At 46.3% G+C, this 26,629-nt stretch overlaps 1 protein-coding gene across 1 annotated transcript in view; it reads left to right on the forward strand.

Moving 5' to 3' along the window:
• Positions 1–26,629, forward strand: part of DNAH5 (dynein axonemal heavy chain 5) — a 5,853,083-nt gene that overhangs the window by 5,223,881 nt on the left and 602,573 nt on the right. Inside the window, exon 71 of the mRNA XM_085606747.1 lies at positions 14,420–14,665. Within this exon, the coding sequence (XP_085462873.1) occupies positions 14,420–14,665 (246 nt within the window). The remainder of the gene's footprint in view (positions 1–14,419; positions 14,666–26,629) is intronic.

Genomic DNA, 26,629 nt, shown 5'->3' on the forward strand with positions numbered 1-26,629 from the left:
TGCCCAGGTCACAGAGAAGTCAGAGGGAAAGCCCATGTACTGTGAGGCCCGTATTTACTCCATTATAGCCTATGTGAGGGCAATGACAAGATGGCCACTGCTTCCAAAATGGAACCCGCGTAGTTGAAGCAGAATAACGTGTACACAGTGCATTCATAGCTAGAACGATATATAAAGCACTCGTACATGCCGCATTTACCATTTGCGGTTTGCTAATACCAAGATAGACAGGGGTAGGGCCCTGTTCCCTACGCGGTAACGAAGATTAAAGTACGACATCTGGACCAGCATCAATTTATCCTTGAGCTTCCTATGCTTTGAGTCTACTTCATTACTACAGTACCTGGCATACTGTAGAATTTCATCCATGGACTTGTTCTGCCAACAGATCAAATGCTGTTGGATCATGAAGCTAACCTCTGGTCTTAAACCTAGGACAAATTTAAAGATGAACTGTCCCATGTCTTTGGAATCTAGTGTGTCTAGTCCACTGTACTGCTTGAAGGCTTGTAAGAGCCTTTCGTAATAAGCATGAACTGATTCCTTAGGCTCTTGGGTAGTTCAATCTATCTTAACCCAATCAGTATCTTGTGGCAAAATTTTCGACTGTAACCATGCGATTACCTGCTCAAACCTTTTCATAGCCACAGGTGAAGGACCAATGTGTACAAGGATCTTGCCCTGGTTCTGAAGTTGGCCATTCAACAGCAATTTTACAAACTGAGCACAAGTCACTTGGTACTACAATGTCAAACAATGTATTCGAATCAATCAACAGTACCTTTGAAATCTTGACAAAGCGATTGACTTGCTTGCACTGCTCAACAGGTTTTTCCATCATCCGAGGAAAATCATTTGTGAACACTGCCAAATCACCCCTACTCCAAGGCACATGCACAGACCTTCTACTCGGTACCTCTGGCAATGGATAAGCTTCTACTTCTGCTGTTCCTCCTCCTGGGGGCGGCGTATCACCTATGCCCTTTTAACACTCTTTTTCTTGGACTACCTCTCTTTCCACTTGTCAAGCATGCTCCATGCACATATTCCTACAATCAACTCTCGAATGTGTGTTTTCAACCCTATGACTCTTCTCTCTTCCAATTCTTGATCACTGTAATTTAGCTTATGGCCTCCCTGTAATATCTTCGTCTTGGACAAGTGTACATCATACCTTCGTGCTTATTCTGTCAGATTCTTATGAGCTTTCCATGTCTTAAGGGTCATGTCCTTTGCCACAAAGAACAGCTCCTCTTCTTCATAAAGTTCCATTCTTTCCAAAGGTAAGTTCTCACTTATCATTTCATCCGCTTCTGCCTTTAGCCATACCACAACCAACACTTTGGCCCTTATAGCAACCTTGATCGTTCCCTGACTCGATGTACTGTTATCTCTCCACTTTCACTGCTCTGATTTCCTCAGTGACTCCCTTCCACCATGGTCCGTGGGACATCTTAACTCCCAGAAATTCCTTGATCAATTCTTCCTCCTGGCACTCTCCCCATGGGACCTCTAACTGGGGGTTCCTACATCCTCAAATCAGAATGTGAGTCTGCTAATGATACTGATGTTACCGCCCTAGACTCAGTGTGCCCTCTACAAGAGTCTGCTGTGGCGGGCAATGGATTACTAGCCTCTATAGGTTGCAAAAGAGGACCAATTGCGCTCACTGTACCATTTCCTCCAGAACTGATACTTTCTCCTACTGCTGGTAACTGTGTTTGACTACTGTTTTCTGCTTGACCTGGATCGTATACTGACAATATGGGACCAATGGTAACCGGTACCGTAAGGGCTTCTGGTAGCCGTGTAATAGCATTAGCTCCCTCTGTTCCTGTCAAATTCTTTCCCACTATCTCGCACCAGGACTCGTCTGTGGTTCTACTTTTCCTTCCGCAAGCCCTCACCTTCCCTCCTCCGAAGTTGGATTATATGGAGGCGGACGCTCTGCTAGCAACCTATCCAACAAGCTATCATCAGTGTCACTATCATCTTCTTCTTCTTTCCTCGTCTGGGTGTCTCCTACCTTTAGTAACAATGGGAATAGCCTCTCTCCCTCGATGGTATCTGCTCTCCATCTCTTCAACCGTGCATCCCATTGTGTATCTTAAAACGCCCTTATCGTCTTTTTCACTCTTTTCTGACTTCGCTCCCTTTTCTTCGCATGTGCTGCTGTTATCCATGCATCCAGTGCCTCAAACTGTGTCAGTCTAGGTGCAGGTCACAATGAAGCAATCACTACCCTCAAATTGGTACAACACATCTAATCAAAATGAACTGTAATGTGGAAAAGCCATATCTCCCTCCTTCTTGGTAACCGTATGCCAATTTTGAAGCCAAACTATGGTATGGAATCCTACATTCGTGGCCATATAATGTGCTGGTGTGTCCTCAGGTGGTGCTTCCTCAACCACTTGAGTCACTATCCCGCTATCTACTCTACAAAGGTCACGTAACAACCTAAAGCATTGCATGATGGATTCAACTCTTTTACCCACAAAATGTTTTCGTTTTGTACTTCCTGATGACAATCCACTAATCCCAGCGCAGCTTTACACCAACCGACCTATCGCAGTGCCGCGACATTACTCCTTCTCCTCACTCAGCATTTCACGCTCCTTTACAATTTCTTCCTTACACATTCACACACCTCATTCATAGAAACAAGTTACTGTTGGTGAACCAAACAACCAGAATGTCTGTCCACCAAACGACTGGACAGCCGCCTCAAACCGTCCGCCCACAAACGGCCGGACAGTCATACAATAACTGATAGGATCCACTTGCACAATTCGCTCCCACACAATGAACCACGACCTGCGTTGGTCACCCAAATCGCTGTGGTCCACCCTTTGCACTAGCTTCTCACGCGATTCTAACAGGCTCATTCACACATGTTCCGTATCAGTCAGTCAGTTAAATCCACTTTATTCGGTTAATTAAAACCATAAAAGCATACTACATAAAAACACCATAAATATTAAAATGTAAAAATAACACAAACATCACAAGATACAAATGGAAAAACATCTAGATCATCAATATACACAGGAATAAATTATTGTATTGATTAAAAAACATACTAATTAATAGCAGTCCTTTTCTTTTTCCTTATTTTGACCGCTGCAGTAAAAAAACTAGCTATATTAAAACTTTCCCAAACATTGGTCAACATTTGCAAATATATAAAAGTCGGTCGAGCCTGTGTAAAACCTTTGCCTTTTAGGATGGGTAAAATGAACCGATTTTGAATGTGCAAAAAATGCTCACAAAATAAGACAAAATGCATTGAGTCCTGAGTAGAAAAATGATCACATGTACAAACACTCAGGTCCTCAGGCTTTTTCCATCGTGCGACCAACATTTGGTACTTATTTAACAGTAGAATCTGAGTAGCTCAGTCGTGCTTATTCTCAGAGACCCTACTTACAAAAGCAGAGACGTCTGGAGTGGGTGGGCACAAGAATGCCGCCACAGCTGAGTAGGTGAGAGATCCTATTTATTGGCTGTTGGTTAATCAAGCTTGAAGGAATTTTCCCAAATTGTGCATACAACCTTATCTAATTTCCTTGGACAAATAGTCTGTGTTCTATATACAATGGCTAACGAAGAAGGAGCCTTAAACCCAATAAACCATGCACTTAATCAGTCTGAAGAAGATGATGCCAATGCAATTGAGATTGCAGTCAATGTAAGACACACATTGAGAGTTAAACTCGTCAAACATGGGTTACCACCCAGAGGAGTTGTAGTAATATTTGTGATAGAGGCACACGAAGATTTCAAAACAGAGGTATTCTACTCATGGATTACATTCCCAGCAGCGAATGCCGTAACAGAAACTTTTCATTATTACACACATGAAGAAGTTCCAGCGGTCTACACTCCAGGAACATTTTTTGCTGGTTTAATTGCGCCCTACCCCACGTTACAACAAGAGCAAGGCTTGGTCCTTTAGGAAGACCAGGATCAACATGGCCGATATTAGCGACCTATGCACCACATCCTGACATTGACACAATGACACGTGATGAACTGCTTGTTCAACACAAAACTTTACAGAAACATGACACACTTTGTCTTGAGGACACTAGTGGTCTAACCTACAGTAATTACACCTAATGCAGCTCCTACAGAGAGCACAGGTACTAAAATTACTCCACAAACATTACACGCGGTAATGGGCAAAGTGCCCACAAAACGTGAACAAATTCCTTTCAGGGTAGCACGGAAAATAACCCAGTTAGAAGCAGTATTCCCAAATACAACACCATTTGAAAAACACAGAATATTTACAATCTTCTTGCCCATGGGCATTATACTACATTTAGAGGATTGAACATCTTGGGGTACAGTGTTTGCTGCCATATATACCAGAACACATGGTATTCCTTCATTAGCAGTAATACCTAATGTAGTAAGACAAATACAAAATGAGTACGGAGCAGACCCTGCCCTAAACTTAGGGATGAAGTTATTAAATACCTACGACCAGGTATCAGCCATAATACTAGCTAACATTAAAGGGGAAGCAGCATCAGTAGCGATTCGCCAACGCCTAAGGGAGCTCTCTCCATTAATTCAGGAGAATGAACTACCCAAAATAATTGAAACTGCGTATGCAGAATTAGGCAGGGATAGTTTGAGGGGAAGAGCTTTAAAACCTCAACTACAGGGCAGTCCTGAGAAGGACACTTCTAAGCAGACACCTACTTCTTCTAAAAAGAAGTGGGATAATAAAAAAGAAAACTCTAAAGACAAGAGATCTCAGTCCTGAGGTAGGTCTCCTCAACAGGAGCACTCTGGAAAGTGGTAAAACAATAGGGATAATATTAGGAAACCTGACAGGTATCAGGATACTGATACACGTTCCTCTCGTTCCTTTCAGGGCTCGAAAAAAAGCTCAGAAAGAGAAGGACGGTCGGAAAATAGAGAGGAGCGCACACAGTCCAGAGAGATGCAGCGCGCTCAAGACTTTACTTCTAAAAAAGAAGATAAGCAAAACTCAAAACCTCAATTTAAGAAAAAGAAAGTTGCAAGTCAGAAGATCAGACATGCCCAGACTTCTAAGGGGACAACTTCTGAACGGGGAATGGGCTTTGACGATGACAGTGTGGCAGAAGTAACAATAGCTCGCCAGAACCTGAAGGAATTTCTGGTGACAGCGGAGTTGAATGATTACATCATGGTGGAAACACTAGACACCAGGGTGAGCGTCCCACGTAAGTTATATGAAATAACACTCTGGTTGGAGGGAGACAAGCCCAGGAAAGTAAAAGGTCTTTTTTGGAAGAACTTATCACCTGGTTATGACATCCTGTTAGGAGAACAAGATTGGCCGCCTGCATTCGTAATGGGAAGAAAGTATAATTTTTCTTGCATTTGCCAACCACGTTCCCGTTCACCTTAATCATACATATGCACAGGAGTGGGCAGTAGCTCAAGCTCCAGCATTGTACAAAAATCACCCTGGGTGGGAGGAGAACTCAACCTACCACGTGATCCCGTTAAAAGTCTCTTTTAATGCTCAGAGGCAATATCCAATAAAGCAAGAAGCTAAAAAACAGGTCAGGGGGATCTTAGATCAACTTGAATACCAGGGGGTCATTGGAAAATGTACCTCTCCAATGAACAATCCTTTGTTTCCCGTCTCTAAACCCGACAATACATATCGTCTAGTTTTAGATTACAGTCATTTAAACTCATGCGCAAAGACATTTGCTGTCCAAAATGCACATAGTGCCGCATTAACGAATAACATTGTGCACAAAAAATACAAAACCACACTTGATATCTCAAATAGATTTTTCTGCCAAAATATAGCGCCTGAAAGCAGGTATCTGACCGCATTCAGTGCGTTAGGGTCCCAACGTCAATTTTGTCGACTAGCCTAAGGGTATAGAACAGCCCCGGGGTATTTCCAGCAAGGGTAACAGAGATACTTCAAAAATTTGATGAAGAAGCGTTGTCCTATGTGGATGATATTTATCTAACAGACAACGACTTAGAGAGGCACTTGACCAGGATAAGCACCATTATTATGGGATTTGCCACTGAGGGCTACAAATTTAACTTTAAAAAATCAAAAATACCCAACCTCAATGTCCTATTTTTGAGATATGAGCTGTCAAATGACGGCAAAGTCTGGCATCTAACTTTTTAGAAAAGTGTGCGATGCTCCAGCCTCCAAAATCATTAAAAAATGTACAATCAATACTAGGATTCCTAAATTTCGTCAGAAATTTAACACAAGAATATACTAATATTCTTCGTTCACTCCAGGAAGATATGATTGTTTCCGAACACTTCCAAACACTCCTAAACGTACGCCACTTGGTGATCCGAATAATTGCAGGACAATGCGGGTACACTTATTTGACCTTCAATGAAGGAGAAACAGTATCAATAAAAAAAAATCACACCTGTACACAAATGCAGAAATGCTTTTAATTTCAACAGAAAAAATCCTGACAGCCGTTCAGACTGCTGTAGCAAGAGAAAGAGCACTGGCTCAGGGGAAGCGCATTATTATCGTAACTTCGGTACCGGCTTTAGAAGCTGTTACAAAGGCCAGCATCCCAAATTCTCGTCCTACAATAGACATTGAATACAGATTTGATCCAAGTTTAAAAACACAGGCATTCCTGCAATACGAACAAGAATATCCTCTGCCAAATGAAATCTTGCCTCTAGATCAGTATGAATATATTATTTATACTGACGGATCTGCACAACTGGCCATCGGAAGTAAGCAGCAATATTTTTCGGCGTGTGCTATCGTTAAAGGTCACATGTGTGATGGCAAGTTCTATCCTAGTTGCCCAAAACGCAATCTCTAGGAGACTGCACGGCACAGTTGGCAGAATTAAAAGCACTGATACTGGCACTTGTAAATACGGATCACAAATTCCCCACACTAATCGTGTGCGATTCTTTTTACTGTGTAGAGTCGTACAATGAGTACTTACAGCATTGGGAACAAAACCGGTTCAAAGATGCGAAAGGTGGCACAATTAAGCATAAAATGCTACTCCCAAAGAAGACATAGATACCTCGGAAACCCTAAGATCGGCTTGGGATGGTCTGCGGAGAAGAAGGGCAGGCGCTCGGGTTCTGTATGCTCCCTCTATTTCCCTGGCACAAAATCCTATGTTACCCAACATTAAGGATGAAATCAACAATAAAGTGGCACAGAGGATGTCTCTCCATACATTTGCAGATCTGTACCCCGAGGGGACGTTTAGAGGTCCTCCAGTAGCAGAGGACGGACAGTCAGTGCACTTCGGTGAGACATTTCTGTATCACAAACTTCGGACCGCCTGTAGGGCATTACATAGCGACTTCCCCTCCCAGCCGACCCCACTTAATGCTCTGGAAAATCTTCTGCGAGCACCATCCTCACGCAAGCTCATAACCAGACTGTACATGAATATGCAAACTGACGTCCCTGTGGCCACTTCAAATGCTCGAAATAAATGGACTGTTGAGATATTACCCACCCTGACTGACGACCAGTGGTCATACTGCTGTGCGCAAATGACCGAATTGTCACCTAATTATAAACTTAGGCTAATTCACTTCAAATTTTTGCATCGTTATTATAGAACGCCCATTAGTCTACAGAAGATGGGTCTCAAGGAGGACGACTGTTGCTGGCGCTGTGGGGCTGCTGCTGCCTCTTTCCTACATATGGCATGGGATTGTCCGGCCATTACTGACTATTGGATTGACATATTTGTGGCTATAAACCAGATATTGGGGCTGTCGCTATCCCCATCCCCATTGCTGGGTCTTCTGGGATATGTGAGGGACACACATATTAAAAAACACAAACTTCATGCACTACTGCTGCTCTTCGCTAAGCGTCAAATAGCCCTGCAATGGGGTAGGAGGAGAAAACCCACCATCAAAAATTGGAATAAAGAAGTCACTTATGGGCAGACGCAGTTGGCTACATTCTGGGACCTGATGCCGCCCGCCTCTAGCCCTAAAGAAATTTGGGGGCCATTTATTGATTGGGTTGAGGTGCAGCCAGGCGGCACTGTCAAGGAAGTTAATGCTGGAAATGATACTGGTCAGATACGAAATTAAAATGTCTACAGACTTACATGGGCAATGACACTGTTATATTGTCTGGTATATTGTATGCACCATGGGTTAATCATTATATTTCACTGTCAACTCACTCGTCACTATGATGTTATGTCTACTTGCCCTTTCAATGCGGTCGATTCTGCTGTTTTGGTGATGTCGATGTTTCATGCAATTGTACAATCTCAGGTAATATTGTCTCTATGGCAAATACACTCTATTTATTTTGGTTTTTTTTGGTTTTGTTGTTGTTTTTTCCAGATACGCAACTGTATCATTTTGAAAATCAATAAAGAAATTTAAAGAAGCATAAAATGCTATGGGAACAGGTAGCAGAGTTGAAAGCCGAGCTAGCTGAACTACCGAGGACTCACGTGATTCATACACTGAGTCATCAACGTGATGGCGTTCATGTTGCAGAGAATTCATTGGCTGATGAAGCCGCAGAGGGAGCTGTTCGCACGGCTTCCGTAGCTGCACTCACTCGTTCAAAAACGAGAATAGACGGAGATATTATGGTAGCTGTCATCGCTTCACGCAAAGGCAACTCAGCAGTACCTAAAGAATTTCCACTCAAATACTCCTACAAGTTAGATGCACAAAACATTCCATATGCTCAGATTCCTGGAGTGGGGTATTGTGTAATACCAAATATGGATCGTAGGCAAGGTTTAACACTAGCTGCACATGAGGGTTTGGGCTCTGCGCACACAGGCGTTACAACTATTTCTTTATTGAAACAGCGCTATTGGTGGCCAGGGTTAGCTAAGCAAACTAAAGACTATGTCTTAAAATGCGACATCTGCCAACAGATGAAAGGCTTCACCGTTGCACGCCCTGCACAGACGTCGTTATTAAAATCAGACAAACCTCTTGCATGTGTGTACTTGGACCACTGCGACCCCTTATAAACGGACGGGGCTTACAAATATATTATGGTTGCAGTGGATTAATGCTCGAGATTCCTATGGGTATGGCCTCAGTGCTCGGCTGACGCTCAAACTATTATCAAAGATTTGCAAGTCTTTATCGGCACATATGCAGTTAGCATGTTACATTTTGACCGCGGCCCTGCATTTAGCTCTCGGGCTTACAAAGAGGCCATGGAAAGAATGGGCGTAGCATTGCAGTTCTCATCTCTGTACCATCCTGAGGGAAATGCAGATGTGGAGAGAAAAAAACGTCACTTAAAGCAATCTTTAACAGCTAGGGTATTAGGCAAGGGCGGTAGGTGGGTCACACACCTTTATGGGGTACAGCGGGCGTTAAACAACCAGCCAATAAACTCTCTAGGGGGTGTCACTCCATATGAGGTCTTCTTTGGGACACAAATGTGGGTACCTGATCTTGATTGTGAAGGCGCAGTGGCGGATGAAAAACCATTTGATATCCATGATCGTTTGGCTGTTTTACAGGATCTAAATGAATCCAGGACAAAACAAAGCAATGTCCATCTAATGCAGACCGCACTGAGGAAGTCAAGGTTAGAACTGTCTGGATCCCAAAAGTCGGGGATCTGGTCAGAGAGAAAATTGCGGACAAAATGGAATTTGGACCTTCATACAGAAAACCTGTACCAGTCCTTGCAGTACACAGAACAAGAACTGTGCTGCTCCCGCCTCTTGCTGGAAAAAAGGAGAAAAGATTTGTCTCAATTGACTTAATCAAACCACACTATGTGGCCGATGCTAAACTGTAGGCCTCGTGGACTCCGCTGTAGCAGACGCCCTCCTCTAGCTACAATCCAAGAAGTTCAAACAGAAAGACTCATCACGTTTGAAGAGCCACCTGTAAGGAATGAAGGACTAAGCAACAATGCTATGGAACTTGTTCCACTTGAACCAGACATTCAAATTCAAAATGAAAATCAGAATAATTCACAAAGTGCAATTAGACCTAATACAGACGTTTACATCAACATGCCTCGTCAAGAGGAAAATAACATTTCAACTAATCCCAATGCAATTCCAACAATTGATCGAACTGCTTCTGGGTACTTCATTAACTGTATCCAAGCGATCCGGAAACGACACCAACCAAAACACCGTTCAAGCAACAAGCAAATAACTTTCTTGTCTTTCTTCAAAAGACATACCTGGTATCACCTTGGATTGAACTTTGGGTAATTTCTGGGATATTGTTTTTTCTTTTCTGGCTAGGCTTAGTGTTGACTTTTAGTATGCTTATCAACACTATCTTCAACAAAGTTCCACAGCCCAAAAGGTCAACATCCTACTGAAGCCACATACATCATCACATCGTGAACAAAGAGAATTGTCATCAGCGAACATTACAGCAGTTCCTATACCAGTTGGTATAGTATGGGACAAGGTTGATTTTAACATATTCGGCCCGACCGAACTTTTAAAAATTATTCATGTATTTAAAATCTCATTAAGTGATTTCATTGCCTCCAGTACATTTTTTGGTGATTGGGACACTGAAACAGTAAATAACATGTTGTCTGATTTAGAGAAAACTGCTGCATTTTTTTTAATAATGACATGTGAGAGGGTTAATCAGACTATGACAAATTGTACTGTTACCAACATTATGGTCATCATTTCCTGCACAAATCCATTTCAGCTAGGAATGTTTTTGAATACCATCAGTGGGAACATTGCCCAATACCACCGAAAAGTAGTTCACAATCGTTTGCACAGAAATTTGCATACTTTTCAGGGTTTAACGCAACAGATCCAGCCTCCTATTACTATAAGGTTGCACCAACATCAGCACTGAAAATTATGTTGACAAACACTAAACAGATTTACTCGGCTTCTTTTTGGCCTAATTGTCTAACAGGGTTTCAACCTATGGAAAGACGAAATTGACTCAAAATCAATTTGGGGTTCGAAGGACTGGCAAGTCCAGGGTACAGAGGCACTATTTAGAGCATGCCTCATTCCACAGCAGAAGATCTTTTTAAATGAGACTGTGCAACAGACATCCTGTCTCGGAATAGCCAAGATAAAGGACCTGAACACTCCAAGGTTTCCTACACCAACACATGGGTGGCAGAATTCTTCTATAAAGGAAGGGGCAACAGTTGATGACATACTAAAGTACAATAGATCAGACCCAAATTGGAAGGAGTGGGTAGTTTGGCCCTTAGACACAAACACATGTCATAAACGGTTCCTGAACATCACCGAGGGACTCAGTATCAATAGGCCAGACCCACGTTATGTACAGAGAGGACATCCAGGGTTAGTGACATCCTACAGTGTTGGGAAGTTGTGCCTAGATTGGCTAGAAACCTCAACACTTGCAGAAGTGAAACAACACTTATCTTTACTCTCACAAGACATGGATATTAGGGAGTTTTTACTAGTACCTAGAAAACCACGTCAAAAACGTTTCATATCTGCAGGCATTTATGCTGCCTATAATCAAATCTGGAAGATTTCCCAACAAGAAGCCGCAGAGAGAATACGGGAAATAGACCGTATAAACTTAGAAAAAGCTTTAGCTGTGGTGAATAATGGGTTAACAACTTTGACCTCCAGAATATATTAATTGGACAACATTGTATCTTCTGCTATTGACATACTGGAACAGGATTTAGCCATATTACAACACGGCCAATCACAGTTATGTTCTATTATGTTATTGAGCTGGACGCTGTAATCTTTGCGTGCAGGCCTTGTGCCTTGGCGTTTTATAAACAGTACGTCTCTGTTTTCAGAATACAATCTAACTGATACACAGATAGAAATGGCACAAAGGGGAGCTAAATATACAATGCTGCATATTGAAAAACGGGACAGGCTACCATTCACAGTGGCTGAATTACCATCAACAGAGTGGCGAATTCACGGCCAGATCACTCTCCCGGTCACAACCTTTCAGTTTCACTATTGCCTTGAGCAAAGGCAGGGAGGCAGATATGAAAAATTGGGTAAAGAATACATTAAGAAATCCTGGAATTTACCATATAGATTTCGATGCCAGAGTGGGGATCGAGAAGTGTTTCTTAGTGGTGCTAACTGCAAGAACGCTTTAAGCGGTTCTCTCATGTGCCAAGTTATCGTTTTGCACGGAGCCTGTAATGGTTCAATAGCGAATCTAACTTGCCACTTGAAAGGAACTCCAGCTGCCGTGATCATGCCAGCGTATCAGTTACTTTTGAATGGGAGTTACTTAATGCTGATCGATCAGGGTTGTTGTGGGATGCTCCCGGGCCTTGCCTATCTGGTCACCGTGAACACCAGGGTTACTTGCTGTATGCAAGTATGGTTTCCTCCAACAAATACAGTCAGGGAGGCGCCGCTATGGCCTTCACTGAATGTTTCTTTTGTACAGTTTGATGCTTTGAGCAGAATGAAAGCCATGATTTTACAGCAGACAGCTCATTGTATTAAAAGTATTGGTTTTAATTTGTTTCCATACTTTTACATACTGGCCCATCCTCATAACTTGCTGATTACAAAAGCCAAGTTCCAGTCGGATCTGGGCCGGTGATGCATTAACCAGAAGTCTAAACAAATATTTAAATGTTTTTGTTATAGCATTGTTCAAAAGTGTAGAATCTATACCGCAAAGAACTTCGCTTCCATAAGTAATACTGGGCATTCATTTCACTTTTATAACCTTTAATAATGGAAGATAAGTTGGTCCACCCAAAGAGCTATGTAATCAAACAATTACTTCTTTTCATCAGATCTGTTTTGTGTTGTGAAAATGAACCCTTCTCGTCAAACCATATGCCCAAATATTTGTAATATTTCACTTGTTCTAGCTGCCGACTTTGTAAGTACCATTTATGTTTACTGTGGCTCAATGCCCTATTGCAGACTTCCATTACTTTTGTTTTTGTTTCATTTATTACCATCTTGTTCTTAATTGAATACATTGATTATTTTATTTATAACCCTATCTTTGTTTGGCTGAGCAATATAACATCGTCGGTATACAGTAAATTTGAAATTTGTTTGTTAGCCAATTTCGGTGAGTGAGCCAACTCGTTGTCCAGTTATTCCATAAGGTCAGATTAAAATTAATTAAATAAATACGGTGCTAATACGCATCCTTGCTTTAGACCCTGAGATGTATCTATTCTTCTTGATAGCCGTGAGCCGTTACCTAATCGAACCCTTGTCCAAGTAATGACACAATTGGTGCTGCAGCCCTTAGAGGCTTCCCTTGTCGCAGTGCACTTTGTACCCATGGTACCTTTTACAAAGGGCTTGCCTGTGACCAGAGATGTGCCAATTGTGGGTACAAAGATACAGCTTTGGGAAAAACGCAGGCCCAGGGAACCTGGTTGGCAGGGACCCAGGGCACATCATGTCAGATTGAATCAGATGTCAGGCAAAAAGTGGGTGTTAACCATGCAAAAAGGGACCCTTTCCTACACAATTTTTATAATTTGTGTGCTCAGCTGTCATGCGTTTGATAGTTTTTGTCTTTTAAAACTGCAATATGGAGGACAACAGTCAGTGCAAAGCATGCTTAGCTCAGCTGTATTTGGTCACAAGTGCCCATGGGACAAAAGTCACACCATAGCCAGTCATTCAGCCCGAGACATGTTGAATCCATGCTTGGTATGCCCATCTCTGTACCCACATCTTGTGATAGACAAAACCCTTCTCACTTCTACATTGCCTCACCAAAGTGAGAGGTGGTGAACCAAACAATTTTCTCATGATTAAAATTCAATTAACTCTGCTCTGGGAATTTGGGATGGCCTTTTCATAAGAAAGATGAATATCTCCTTTCAGTTTTAAACCCACATTCAATTTCTCTAAGGCTTCAAACATCCAGTGGTCGATGGATGACACCACTCAGTGACTCAGCTCAGGCTCTCCATAAGCATTCTCTCCTTGTGTTCTCACATACAAGCCACAAAACCTACAACCCAACAAAATGTATACACTAAGCTACACTGTGGAGGTGTAAATGCTATGAAGATATTCCAGACCGAGGAAACCGGTGATACAGAGCCTAGGTGTGCTCTCCGTCCCATCTGCCGAGTACCCTCCTTGCATAAACCTAGTTTAAGTTCTTCCCAAGTGCCATAAACACAAAGCTGGAGAGCAGGGAAAATGAAATGGCAAACCTTCGATTTTAAGTGGCCCATGAATGTTGTTGTTTTTTTTATTATGGTTCTTTTAACAAAAAGCTGACTATTTCATTGACTTTGTTTACTTCTCTGTGATTTATGTATTTCTATAAAGTTCTGCTTCTCACACTGTAATTTTTGGTATTGAGTTATGTTCCAAGACGATTTGTAGGCAAAACACATGATAAATCCTTGTTCATTCATGGATGCCGAATGAAAACAAGATATACCATACAATAATTGTGTTTTGTCTTTTTCTACTAGGCCCGTAAATACATAATGGATTCAATGGGTGGCAAGTATGCAGAAGGAGTTATCCTAGATTTGGAGAAGACATGGGAGGAATCTAACCCACGCACACCCCTAATCTGCTTTCTTTCCATGGGCTCAGATCCTACAGATTCCATAATTGCTCTTGGAAAGCGATTGAAGATTGAAACGCGTTGTGTTTCCATGGGTCAGGGGCAGGAACTCCATGCTCGGAAGCTTTTACAACAGACAATGGCACACGTAAGATTACACAAAAGCACTTTTTTAATGCTGAGTGAAAAACCATGCTGTGAATAGACTTAACAGGGAGCTTTTGAAGTATCTCATAATATCCTTGTAACAAAAATTAAACCATATAATTAACTTAGGCCCTCCTTACTAGTGGCCTAGTGTTAGTTGTGATATTTATCACACCCGTAATGATCTTATTCAGTATGTTATTTATCGGAAGAAATTAAAAGCACCTATTACGAATTTTCCTTCTAAAATTGGGCACAATATAAGGACTTTGGTGCTTACTGTACCAAAATCCACATGTCCAGGTAATTGTCAGGCATTTTTCTCACTGTAAATTGCAGCATGTTTAACCTGCCGAAGTATAATGATTTTTTTTTATCATACCTGATACACAAAGGTCAAAGTACTGTCCAACTCTTGTCAAGTTCAAGGTCCCTGTATATGTGAATCTTAGGAATTTATCGCAGCATGCCCACATACCAATACAGCCTCGACCATAGTGGTGTGCTAGAATTGTGGAGGAAGGCCTATGGGGCCCAATGTACTACCATTCACTTTTGCGATTGGCAAATTGCGTCGAATTGCGACTCCCAATTTGCGACTCACAAAAGTGAATGTACAACAGTGTCTCAGGGCCAGATGTAGGACGCTTGCATTTAGCAAGTCGCAAATTGAGACTCGCAATTTGCGACTCTGAATGCAATGTAAAACAGTGTCTCATACACTGTTTGCGATTCCCAATGGGGTCATAAATTGCATGCCTCATCAATATTCAGAGTCACAAACGCTATTTTGCGAGTCAGTGAATCGCAGAATAGCGTTTGTACATGCCAGGACCCTTTTCTGCGGTCGCAAACTGGCCGATCTCCGTTTGCGACCGCAAAAAACAGTCATACATCTGACCCATGGGATCCAGAAATCCCTTTAACACTGCCTGACCTTTCTGCATGATATGACTCAGGAAAAATCTAGGCAACTCACAGATGTTGTGCAAGGACAACCTAATGAGGAAATTGTCATAACGCAACATGGTGTAATTTAATGACTGTACCCTTTCTAGGAAAGAAGCTACCATCAAAACTACTTTGTGAAACACAGCTGGATTAAGCGTAGGAAGCATTAGTCCCCAATTCACTATCATAAAACTAAGAGGCAAGACTGCAAAGTGGCACCAGGGCCCAAAGGTGAGGCCTAGCACATTGCGGCGATGCACTGCAATAATTTAATACGCACCTTTGCTCTCTGTGTCGGCGAAGGCCACATGCTACCATACTCCCCTTATTTATCTCCTCGGGCCCCGCCCTCCCAGAGAGTGACGTCATGAGGTGCGACCTAGAAAATAGAGACCGATGGCTCTCTAGATCCCTCCCATTCTTTATAGTGTTCAGAACGGATAGCCTTTAGGGATACTGCATCTGGCACAGGAAGTCTTGTAACTTTTTGTTGGGTGCAGGGTTTGGCGGAAGACCATACTTCTGACTCCGGCACATGTTTCTGGGTCCCTGCCTTGCCTGATAGTCTCCTGGAAAATGTTCAAGATCAGTCGCTTGAGAGTACTCTCCATCCTGTCATGCCACTCGCCAGTTCACTGCCATCCCAGTCGGTATTGGCGGAATAATATTGTTGTGCATTCCGTCTGGCCCCTCATCCTCTGTTTTCAGGGACACTTGTTACCTTTTTAATCCACAAGATATTTCTTGTGACTGTTCGGTGGACTATCTGGGCAGTGACAATTGTACCATCTATCTGAGTTACTGTCCATTGTCGTTGGCCAGTGACCGGAGGTTCCACACCTACTGACTTTGAATGCTGAAAAGCAGTGGAGCGATGCATTGGCAGAGGATCTGCACCCGATGCTGGACCTTGAAGCAATTTACCACAGTGAAGAAATTCTATCCACCCACATCCGCGCCTGAATGGTACCCTTCTCTGCCTGCACCCTCTGAAGCATTGTCCCAGGTCCAACCAAGTTCTGACCTCATTTCTCAGATTAAGTATTATGCTTTAATCTATGAGTCAGATTATTTCTACTTCACATCTGGCTGAAATGACTAATACTTCATCGTCCTTAAAAATAGTAGTCTAAAATTCAAGAGGGGAGTGAGAAGGCCAGAATACATTCAAACTATAATTCCTAATTAGATTGTACATTTCGCTGTTGAATATTGCTTGATATCTTGCCAGAGAAAGGTGCTGCTCTTGAATGGCAAATCATTGCAAGTAGATCATGTTTAGTGAACATATAATTAATTAGGTAATTACTTTTAACGGGAGACCGCTCCGTAACGGACCTATTCTGCTGCTTTGCACCCTGCACTTTACTGAGAGCCCCTACCTGGGCTACCGGCACGCCGCGCTTTCTGTCCGGTCCCTGCAGTATTCTACTTGCGGCGGAGCCGGTCAAGGAAGGTGGGAGACCGCTCCGTAATGGACCTATTCTGCTGCTTTGCACCCTGCACTTTACTGAGAGCCCCTGCCTGGGCTACCGGCATGCCACACTTTCTGCCCGGTCCATGCAGTATTCTATTTTAGACGAACCCAGTTACGCAACGTGGGAAGCGCGCGAACGGCGCACGGGCAGGGTCACATTTCTTGGCCTTTCGGTGCAGTAAGAAACTATCAAAACTTTACGTATATTTGTTGGTTTATGCATGTGCCAAGACTGTTTTCATGGACATTAGCCCGGTGAATCCCAGCAGTAGCAAAATTTGGAAGTTGTAAGCACTGAGCTGCTTTGTCTGGGAGGGAGGCGTAACGTGTATATTTGCGTTTTATTGACTTCTGCACCTCAAATTTTTTTTGTGCTGAGTCCCATTTAATTTCCTTGAAATGGGGAAAAGGAATGATCAGGGTATATCTAAGACTAGTAGGGTGGAAGGCCCCAGGCAGACCCTGTTAAATTATTTGACTGGAGCGATGGGGGCTATAGAAAAGCAAATTAGCTCAGTTGAGGAAGTTATTAATATAGAAAAACTAAGTACAGAGGGTGAGAAAGAGGCGGAAGCCACAGTAGTAGGCCCGCTATTATGTCTGCCCACTGTACCATCCCCTCTCACAAGCCCAATAAGAAATGAAGGTAAAGTAAATGGGTGCATTCTGGATATTTCTGATCATATCTTGGGTTGTGAGCAGGATAGTGTGACTCAGCCCCCAGACAAACGCCCAAGGAATGCAACAGCTATTGTTATCCCTTCTAAGAATTCTGTCCCTGGGGCATCAAATCCTAGTCGTAAATCTTCCAAAACATCAGCTAAGAAAGTAGAGATTCAATCAAAAACTAATCTTAAGACCAGGGGTATTTCAGAAGTGGAAAGTGTAAATTCCTTGAACCGGGAATTAGAATCTGTGAAACTCACACTGGAGTCTCTAGATAAGTTTATTAGAGAATTTATGTCTACCATTGTCACTAAGCTAGACGTCTTAGTATCTTCAATGTCTAAGCGAACGGAGTCCCCTGATGATGCGGGCCCTTAAAGAGCTGTGCCGTATCAGGGGGCACTATGGCTAAGAGGGCCTCTGTAGGTAATGGCATGACAAGCGATAGCCCCGCAGTCTGATCCCTTGCCAATACCCCATACGCTTGTATCACCACCCCGTTTTAATTGTCAGAGCTCTGGCGTGCCAAATCCCTATCAAAGGTATTCACCATTAAAAAGATTTGGCCATGGCCCACAACCTCTGGTAGTTGCGGACAAGGGCAACTCTGGAGTGCATCTAAATCGGGCTAACCAGGCAACTCCCCATAAAGCTAGCATACTGGACCTCCCACCAGCAGCTACTCCCTATACTGTGATTTTAGCTAATGTACCGACACTCCCACAGGGGACTGAAGAATCCTGGGTGTCATTGAGAAATAAAAGTTTAGGTTGGCTAGGCACAAAGCTAGGCCACTCCGAGAAATTATTCGCAGAATTTAAGATGGTGAGAAGGGTAAGCTGGGTAGGACGTGGACAAAAAAGGTTAAGTGGTGACTGTGTGGTTCTTACATTCGCCAATCCTCGGTTTGTGCAAATGATTCTGTCTGGAGGTAGTGAGCAGGCTATAACACAAGCCAGCATAAACATCCTCCCCTTGGGCTACTTTTATCAACCAATATGTGATCTCCATCCAATGGTATATTCAACCCCCTATCCAGCAAACCACAAACAGTTTAACGTTCAGGTTTATAATAGATTTGAGGCTCTTCATAATTTAGAAGAGGTAGATTGACTAACCACACATATACCTAGGAACCATGCCTCTCTGCCTATTCCCATCAGTTTTAGCCCTGAAAGGTCTCTTGAACCCCAGTTTGTTAACAACATAGAAGACTTAAATAGGGCTAGCACTGAACTGATTCATGGTAATAAAGAGGATGCGGTGGAGGGAGTGGGAACTTTTAGTCCCACCAACAGAGAAATATTTGCTAATCCATCGCATGAACAGTCCCCACATCCCACTGTTGGAGCGCCTATAATCTCAGAGAGAGATGACAGAAGTAATTGTCATAAGCTATGTTTTTGGAATGTGGCCGGGCTTAATGCTAAGGTGATAGATCATACCTGGATTGATTTTGTTAAGGAGTTCGATGTATTAGCTGTCCAAGAGACCTGGATTTGCGAACCTATACATTTAAATGGTTTTAGAACTTTTCATACCCCTGCTACTCCATCAGTTTATGGGAGTGCTAAGGGGGGATTATGTCTTTATGTGTCGAATCTCCTGAACTTGGAAAAGTCTGTTCTAATTGGTAGCGATGTTTACTATCAGATCATGTCGCTTCACATAGACAGGATACTTTGTCTGCTGGTGGTTAACTTTTACAACAATATTCCTACCAGTAGATTTGAGGAGGTAGTGAGATCTATTAACACCATTGTACAGAACATTCAGGCTGCATCAACCAGAGAAGTGTGCATCCTATGGGGGGGTGATTTTATTTGTAATATTTGTGGGATAAGAACCATCCCTTTCAGCACTTCGCACAAAATAAATCCGGGGCATTCTAAATGAAATTATGTTTGATACAGATTTGGGCTTTGCCAATATGTTATGTCCCAACCCCGTGCCTTTTAATCCCACCTATAATGGGCAGGTGAAATCATCAACAATAGATTTTATTTTGATGTCAAGCAGGTATGCTACTAGAGTCAAAGATTTTGTCACACATGGCATATCGGTGAGTGACCATTTCCCTTTGAGCATCTCCATTAGGTCTAAGAGAAATATAATAGATCATACATCTACATTTATGGGAAACCTCAATATATCTAGGCAAAATGGATATGCCCTAAAATGGGATAAGCTGAACCCTGATACTTTCACAAGGAAGGTTATTACCAATTGCAAAGAGGAGGTCAAGGCCTGTTTAGATGTAAATACTATGACCAAAGACATTATAAGTGGGTTCCAGACAATTTCAAAATGCATCAAACAGGAAATGTCTGTGAAACTCAATAAATCTAAAATCTGAGTTACTGTCTATACCTCCAGCTCATAGGGGGTCCTGAACTTCTACTCTGGGTATCTGTCCTTGACTATCTGAAAGAAACACGTTAGTTAGATTCCTCACCATAGAATATCCCCAGGTGTCAGGCTGGATCCGGAAAGATTTTTCGTCAGGAATACCCTTGCGCGTCGCTAGGCATCGTCTGCGGCTCCGCGTCCGTCATTGGCGTCGTGATCGCCGGAATGACGTTGTCGGAGTACTTAGACGCCGCCCTCGCGTGCTGACGTCAGTTCTTCTTTTTTCTGCGCCAGTAAGCGCCGATCCGGGAAGAGCATACCCTTTTAGTCATTTTTTGACTAAACTTTTTGAACTCTTTTGGTTCCATTCTTCGTCGACCTCGACTCTGGTGCCGATAGGGATGCCTGGCTTCAAAGCTTGTGACACCTGTCACTGACTGATGTTGGTAACGGATCTCCACCACCGGTGCCTCTATTGCCTTGGGGCCGACCACGATGCCGAGTCATGCCTTGACTGCCTGGCCTTGACTTCGAAGGCTAGGCGGGAGCGGTCCCGCAAGCTGCTCGAGTTTCGGCAGTCGGCTCCATGCCGCTCAAGGTCCCGGTCGAGGAGGAGGTTGAGGGACCGGTCGCGGAGCCGCAGCCATCACCGCTCGTCGGGGTCAAAGTCTTCGCACTCCGGTAAGTCGAAGCACAGCAAGAAGTCGAAGAGGCGACATCGCTCTTCTGGCTCCCCTCGCCGGTCGCGCGACTCGGCTGAGGGTTCGGGTGGAACCACCCGCGCGGCGCCGTCGGAGCTGCAGGAGTCCCGTCCGACCCCATACCCTCCGGTCCCTGGGTCTGGCGCGACTCTGGCAGAGTTCAGGGACTTCCTCATGGCCATGAGGAGCCTGACTCCGCCGACGACGCCTGCCGGCATGCCTTTGGGCCCCGCAGGCTCGAATGGGAGGCCTAGCGAGCCGGCGGCTCCGGCCCCGGTGACGTCGTCGACTCCAGTCCCGACGCAGGCCCCCGGGGGATCCAGGCCGGGATGACCTGTCGGCGCCAGTCGACCTCACGACCCCTCCGCCGGCTCCGACCCCTCCGGTGCCGCCTTCGGACGATGCCGTTCCCCGGTTTAGTCCCGGTCCGGGCCCGGCGTCGGAGCGGCGCCACATCCGACGCCGATGGTGACTGATTCATCTTCCGCCCAGCTCCGATCCTTCCATCTGTATACCAGGAATCCGATGACGGTGATGACTGGGAGGGGTCTGAGGACCCTCTGGCACAGCAGGGCCAGTTATCTCAGGACTGGGCAGACGAAATGGGGGATGCCAGTGGTCTTGACACCTCCCCTGACACTGGCTTCATCTCTCCTCCGACCGTGGCTTCGGAGGAAGGTGCTACATTTTCTGTGGTGCTGCGCAAGGCGGCCGAAGCCCTTGGGCTGGAGCTGCCTGCTGTGGCCGTGAGGACGAATCTCCTCACCGAAGTGCTTCAACCGTCAGCAAGCTCCTCGGAGCCTCTACTGCAGTTCAATGAAGCACTCATTGACGTTCTGAAGGGCACCTGGTCCAAGCCCTCCACAGTTACTCCTGTGGACCGGAACGTGGCCCGGCACCACCACGTACCTTTTGGACCGTTACTCCCACTCCCTGTGGGATACGGTGGAGGACGTGCTGCCCCAGTGTCCGGAGGAGGCCCGGACACGGCTCGCCCAGGCTCTTGCCGAGGGGCGGGATGTGGCACGGCATGCAATCCGATGTGGACTGGACACAACGGACTCGCTAGGCAGGGCAATGGCGACCACGGTGGCGATTCGTCGCCACGCCTAGCTGAGGTCCACGAACTTCTCCGGGATGTCCAGAGTTCCCTCATGGACATGCCCTTCGATGGCAGTCGCCTTTTTGGCGACAAAGCGGATAGTGCGCTGGAGCGCTTTAAGTACTCGAGGGCTACGGCCAAGTCCTTGGGCCTCTAGGCCCGCGCCCGCAAACTTCTGCTTTTCGCCCCTTTCGTGGCCAAGGAAGGGGCACCCCCTCACGTCCGGCTAGCCACAGGCCGCAGAACCAGCTTCAACGCGGTCGCAGACGTGGATTCCGCCGAGGCAGAGCAGGGGGACAACGAGCCGGTCCGTCCACATCTACCCCAGCAGTATCCGCCTCAAAGCCCTCCTAGTCCGAGCTTTCAGGCCCATTCCACGCCAGTGGGAGGCAGAGTTCGCCATCACCTGCTCCACTGGCGTACCATCACATCGGACAGGTAGGTGCTGCAAATCGTCCGAAGGGGCTACTCCCTCCCCTTCGAGGTGACTCCTCCAGCCATGCCACCGCAGTGCCACCGCATGTCGGGGATCACTTGAACCTTCTGCGGGAGGAAGTTATGGCCCTCTTGGCCAAGGGGGCCATCGAGCGTGTTCCTGGCGCAGAACTAGGTCGGGGTTGTTATTCCCACTACTTTCTGGTTCCCAAGAAGGGCAAAGGGGACCTACGCCCTATCTTGGACCTCAGGAGCGTCAACGTCTTCCTGCGGAAGGAGAAGTTCAAGATGCTCACCTTAGCTCAGGTTCTGGCTGCCCTAGACCCTGGAGACTGGATGGTAGCGTTGGATTTGCAGGACGCTTATTTCCACATCCCCGTCCTGCCGGCCCACCGGCTTTACCTGCGGTTCACGGTAGGCCACGAGCATTTTCAGTTTACCGTGCTCCCCTTCGGCCTCACCAGTGCCCCCCGGGTGTTCACGAAAGTGATGGCGGTGGTAGCAGCTCATCTGCGCAGATTAGGGGTTCCAGTCTTCCCCTATCTCGACGACTGGTTGTTGAAGGCGGACTCACCCCAGGCAGTCGTCTCCCACCTCCAGACTACGGCCGATCTCCTGCATTTGCTGGGGTTTTCCATCAATGTGCCGAAGTCGCATCTGAGTCCCTCCCAGAAGCTCCTTTTCATTGGAGCGGTTCTGGACTCGGCGCAGTTCCGGGTCTATCCTCCGGAACAGCGGGTCCGGGATATTCAGGCTCTGATTCCCATCTTTCGGCCTCTATCCCGGGTTTCGGTCAGGTTGGTGCTGCGGCTTCTGGGTCTGATGGCCTCCTGCATCCTGGTGGTGCATCACGCCAGATGGCGGATGCGGGCTCTGCAGTGGGACCTGAAGTTTCAGTGGGCCCAGCATCGGGGCAACCTGTCCGACCATGTCTTGATCTCGGAGGGCACTGCAAGACAGTTGCAGTGGTGGCTCACGGACCGCGATTGGGTCAGTGGCAGATCCCTCTCCCTACCCCAACCGAGCATGTAGTAGTGATGGATGCGTCCCTCCTGGGATGGGGGGGGGCCACATGGGAGAGGCGGGGATCAGAGGCCTCTGGTCATCGCGGGGTCCCGGCTCCATATCCACCTTCTGGAGCTAAGGGCGATCCGGCTTGCACTGAAGGCATTCCTTCCCTCTGTCCAGGGAAGTGTAGTGCAGGTGTTCACGGGCAACACCACTGCCATGTGGTAGTGCAACAAACAGGGCGGGGTGGGGTCGTGGACCCTTTGTTAGGAGGCTCTGCGCCTCTGGACATGGCTGGAACATCAGGGCATCACCCTGGTGGTTCAACATCTGGCGGGCTCTCTGAACGCCAGAGCAGACAAACTCAGCCGCCGGTGAATGATGGATCACGAATGGCGTCTAAACTCGGACGTGGCGCAAGGCCTCTTTCGGCAGTGGGGAGAACCTTGGTTAGATCTATTCGCCACCGAAGAAAACGCGTAATGTCAGCAGTTCTGCTCGTTGGAGTTTCCAAGGCGGCACTCGCTCGGAGACGCTTTTCGTCGCGAGTGGAGTTGCGGTCTGTTGCACGCCATTCCGCCTATACCACTTCTGCCCAGAGTGCTGAAGAAGATCAGGCGCGACCGGGCCCAAGTCATCCTGGTGGCTCCGGATTGGGCACGAAGATACTGGTATCCCGAGCTACTCAGTATATCGCTCGATCCCCCGATCTGACTGCCTCTTCAGGAGGACCTTCTGTCGCAGCAGCACGGGACGGTCCTCCACCCGAACCTGTTCAGCCTCCACCTCCATGCGTGGAGATTTAACGGCGGCAGTTGGTGCCATTTGACTTGCCTCCTGAAGTCTGTAATGTTATTCTGGCAGCCAGGCGTCCCTCCGCAAAATCGGTAAACGCCTGCAGGTGGAATAAATTTGTGGCATGGTGCACAACAAAGGCTGTGGATTCCCTTTCCGCCCCTCTTTCTGAGGTTCTCCTCTTTCTTCTTTCCCTGGCCCAGCAGGGCTCTGGTCTGGGCACCCTCAAGGGATATCTTTCTGCTATTTCTGCTTTCTTACGCCTTCCTGATCAGCCTTCTCTTTTCAAATCCCCTGTTGTTTCTCGATTCTTTAAGGGCATTACTCAAATGTTTCCTCCTGTCCCTTTCGTAATGCCTCAGTGGGATTTGAATCTAGTATTGACCTATCTGATGTGCGCTCCCTTTGAGCCACTTCATAATTGTCCCCTTCGTCTTCTGACTCTTAAGACTGCTTTCCTGGTTGCCATCACCTCTGCTAGAAGGGTGAGGGAGCTCCAGGCTCTCTCTTCTTAGCCTCCTTTCCTTTCTGTCCATCCGGACAAAGTTGTTCTTAGGACTCGTCCTTCCTTTCTCCCTAAGGTGGTAACTGCCTTTCACATCGGACAGTCTGTTACACTGCCCACCTTCTTTCCGCCTCCGCATCCCTCGAAAGAGGAAGAGAGGCTCCACCGTCTGGACCCAAAACGGGCGCTGTCCTTCTATCTTGACCGCACCAACCAGGTCCGGGTGGGCGACCAACTCTTTGTTGGCTACGTGGGCGCTAAGAAGGGGCGGGCGGTGCACAAGCGAGCCATCTCTCGGTGGGTCATTTTGTGTATCAAGGCCTGTTATTCCTTAGCTAAAAAGGAACCTCCTGTAGGGCTGAGGGCCCATTCCACTCGGGCCACAGCGGTGACCACTGCCCTGGGAGTCCCCTTGCAGGACATTTGTCAGGCAACAACATGGGCCTCGCTGCACACGTTTGCCAAACATTATTGCCTGGACAGCCAAGTCCAGAGAGACGGCTTCTTTGGCTGTTCTGTTCTCCAGAACTTTCTGGTGTGATCTTGGTTCGCAGACCCACCACCGGGTTGGTATTGCTGGGGTATCTATTCTAAGGTGAGGAATCTAACTAACGTGTTTCTTTCAGATGAACAAGTTACTTACCTTCGGTAACGATATATCTGTAAGAAACATTAGTTAGTTAGATTCCTCACTGCCCCACCCATCCTCCCCGTTCTGCGAACCGATATCTAGGGTTGAGGTCATCCCTTTCAGGGCCCTAGAATTTTTGGCACCAGTGTCGGTCTCTTGCATGGCTCTGCGTTCCTGACGCGGAAAGCTATGTACAAGAACTGACGTCAGCGCGCGAGGGCGGCCTCTAAGTAGTCCGACGACGTCATCCCGGCGATCACGACGCCGATGACGGACGCGGAGCCGCAGACGACACCTAGCGATGTGCAAGGGTATTGCTGACTAAAAATCTTTCCGGATCCAGCCTGACGCCTGGGGATATTCTAAGGTGAGGAATCTAACTAACTAATGTTTCTTACAGATATATCGTTACCGAAGGTAAGTAACTTGTTCTTTAAGCCCTGTGCCACCTGTCATATCCTGATGTCGGTGACGGACCGGAACCGTGTCTGTCTGTGGTGCCTGGAGCGTGACCATGACACCAGGTCATGCTCTGATTGCCGGTCTATTGCCCTGAAGGTTTTGAGGGAGTGGTCCTGTAATTTGGACCTGAACACGGCGGACCGGAAGTGGGGACAGGACGTGCCAAAACCGCCCTTACTGGAAATAAGCAGCGGTCTAGTGGCGGATCAGGCCGGGAGGGAGGGGCCAGTGACGCATACGGAAGTGAAGTGCCCAAATTCGACGAGAGGAGGAGGGACCGTGTGCCATAGCATCGGAGGAGAGGAAGAGCAGGAGTTGAATGCGGAGCGGAACAAGGTGGCGAACGACAGCAATACAGAAGGAGAGGAACGGGAGTCAAGAGCGGAGCGGAGAGAGGCAGCGGAGAACAACGGCGGAGGAGAAGAGCGGGATGTGCGTACGGAGCAGACTGAGGAGAGGGACGAAGGAGGCACGAAGGGACCAGCGCAGCGGGACGCCAGAAGGATATTGTGCACAGCGAGCATACCCGGCGGGCTAGAGAAGGGAGAAGACGCCTCGGGTCCTGACGCCACGGCCGTGGAAAGGGGTCGTGGCCTGAGGCGAGTACCTCTTCAGGGATTGTTCTGGTGGGGGTGGTGGGGAGGTCTGGGGAGTTATTGTACACAGGTGTGTTGTGCGTAAAATCCCAATGCCCACCTTACCCCTGACACACATCCTTTCCTTTGGTGACAGTAGCACGAACCCTCAACAGAAAGAGATAAGGCCAAGACACTGACCCCATCCTCTTTTGTTTTTCCTTTCCTTCCCTACCCGACGGCATCAAGAGCGAAAACAAGGGAGAAAACCAGAAGACCCTGACAGCCCGGCTCTGACCCAAGGAGAG

This window comes from Triturus cristatus, chromosome 5_2, assembly GCF_964204655.1.
Source record: "Triturus cristatus chromosome 5_2, aTriCri1.1, whole genome shotgun sequence".
NCBI lineage: Eukaryota > Metazoa > Chordata > Amphibia > Caudata > Salamandridae > Triturus > Triturus cristatus.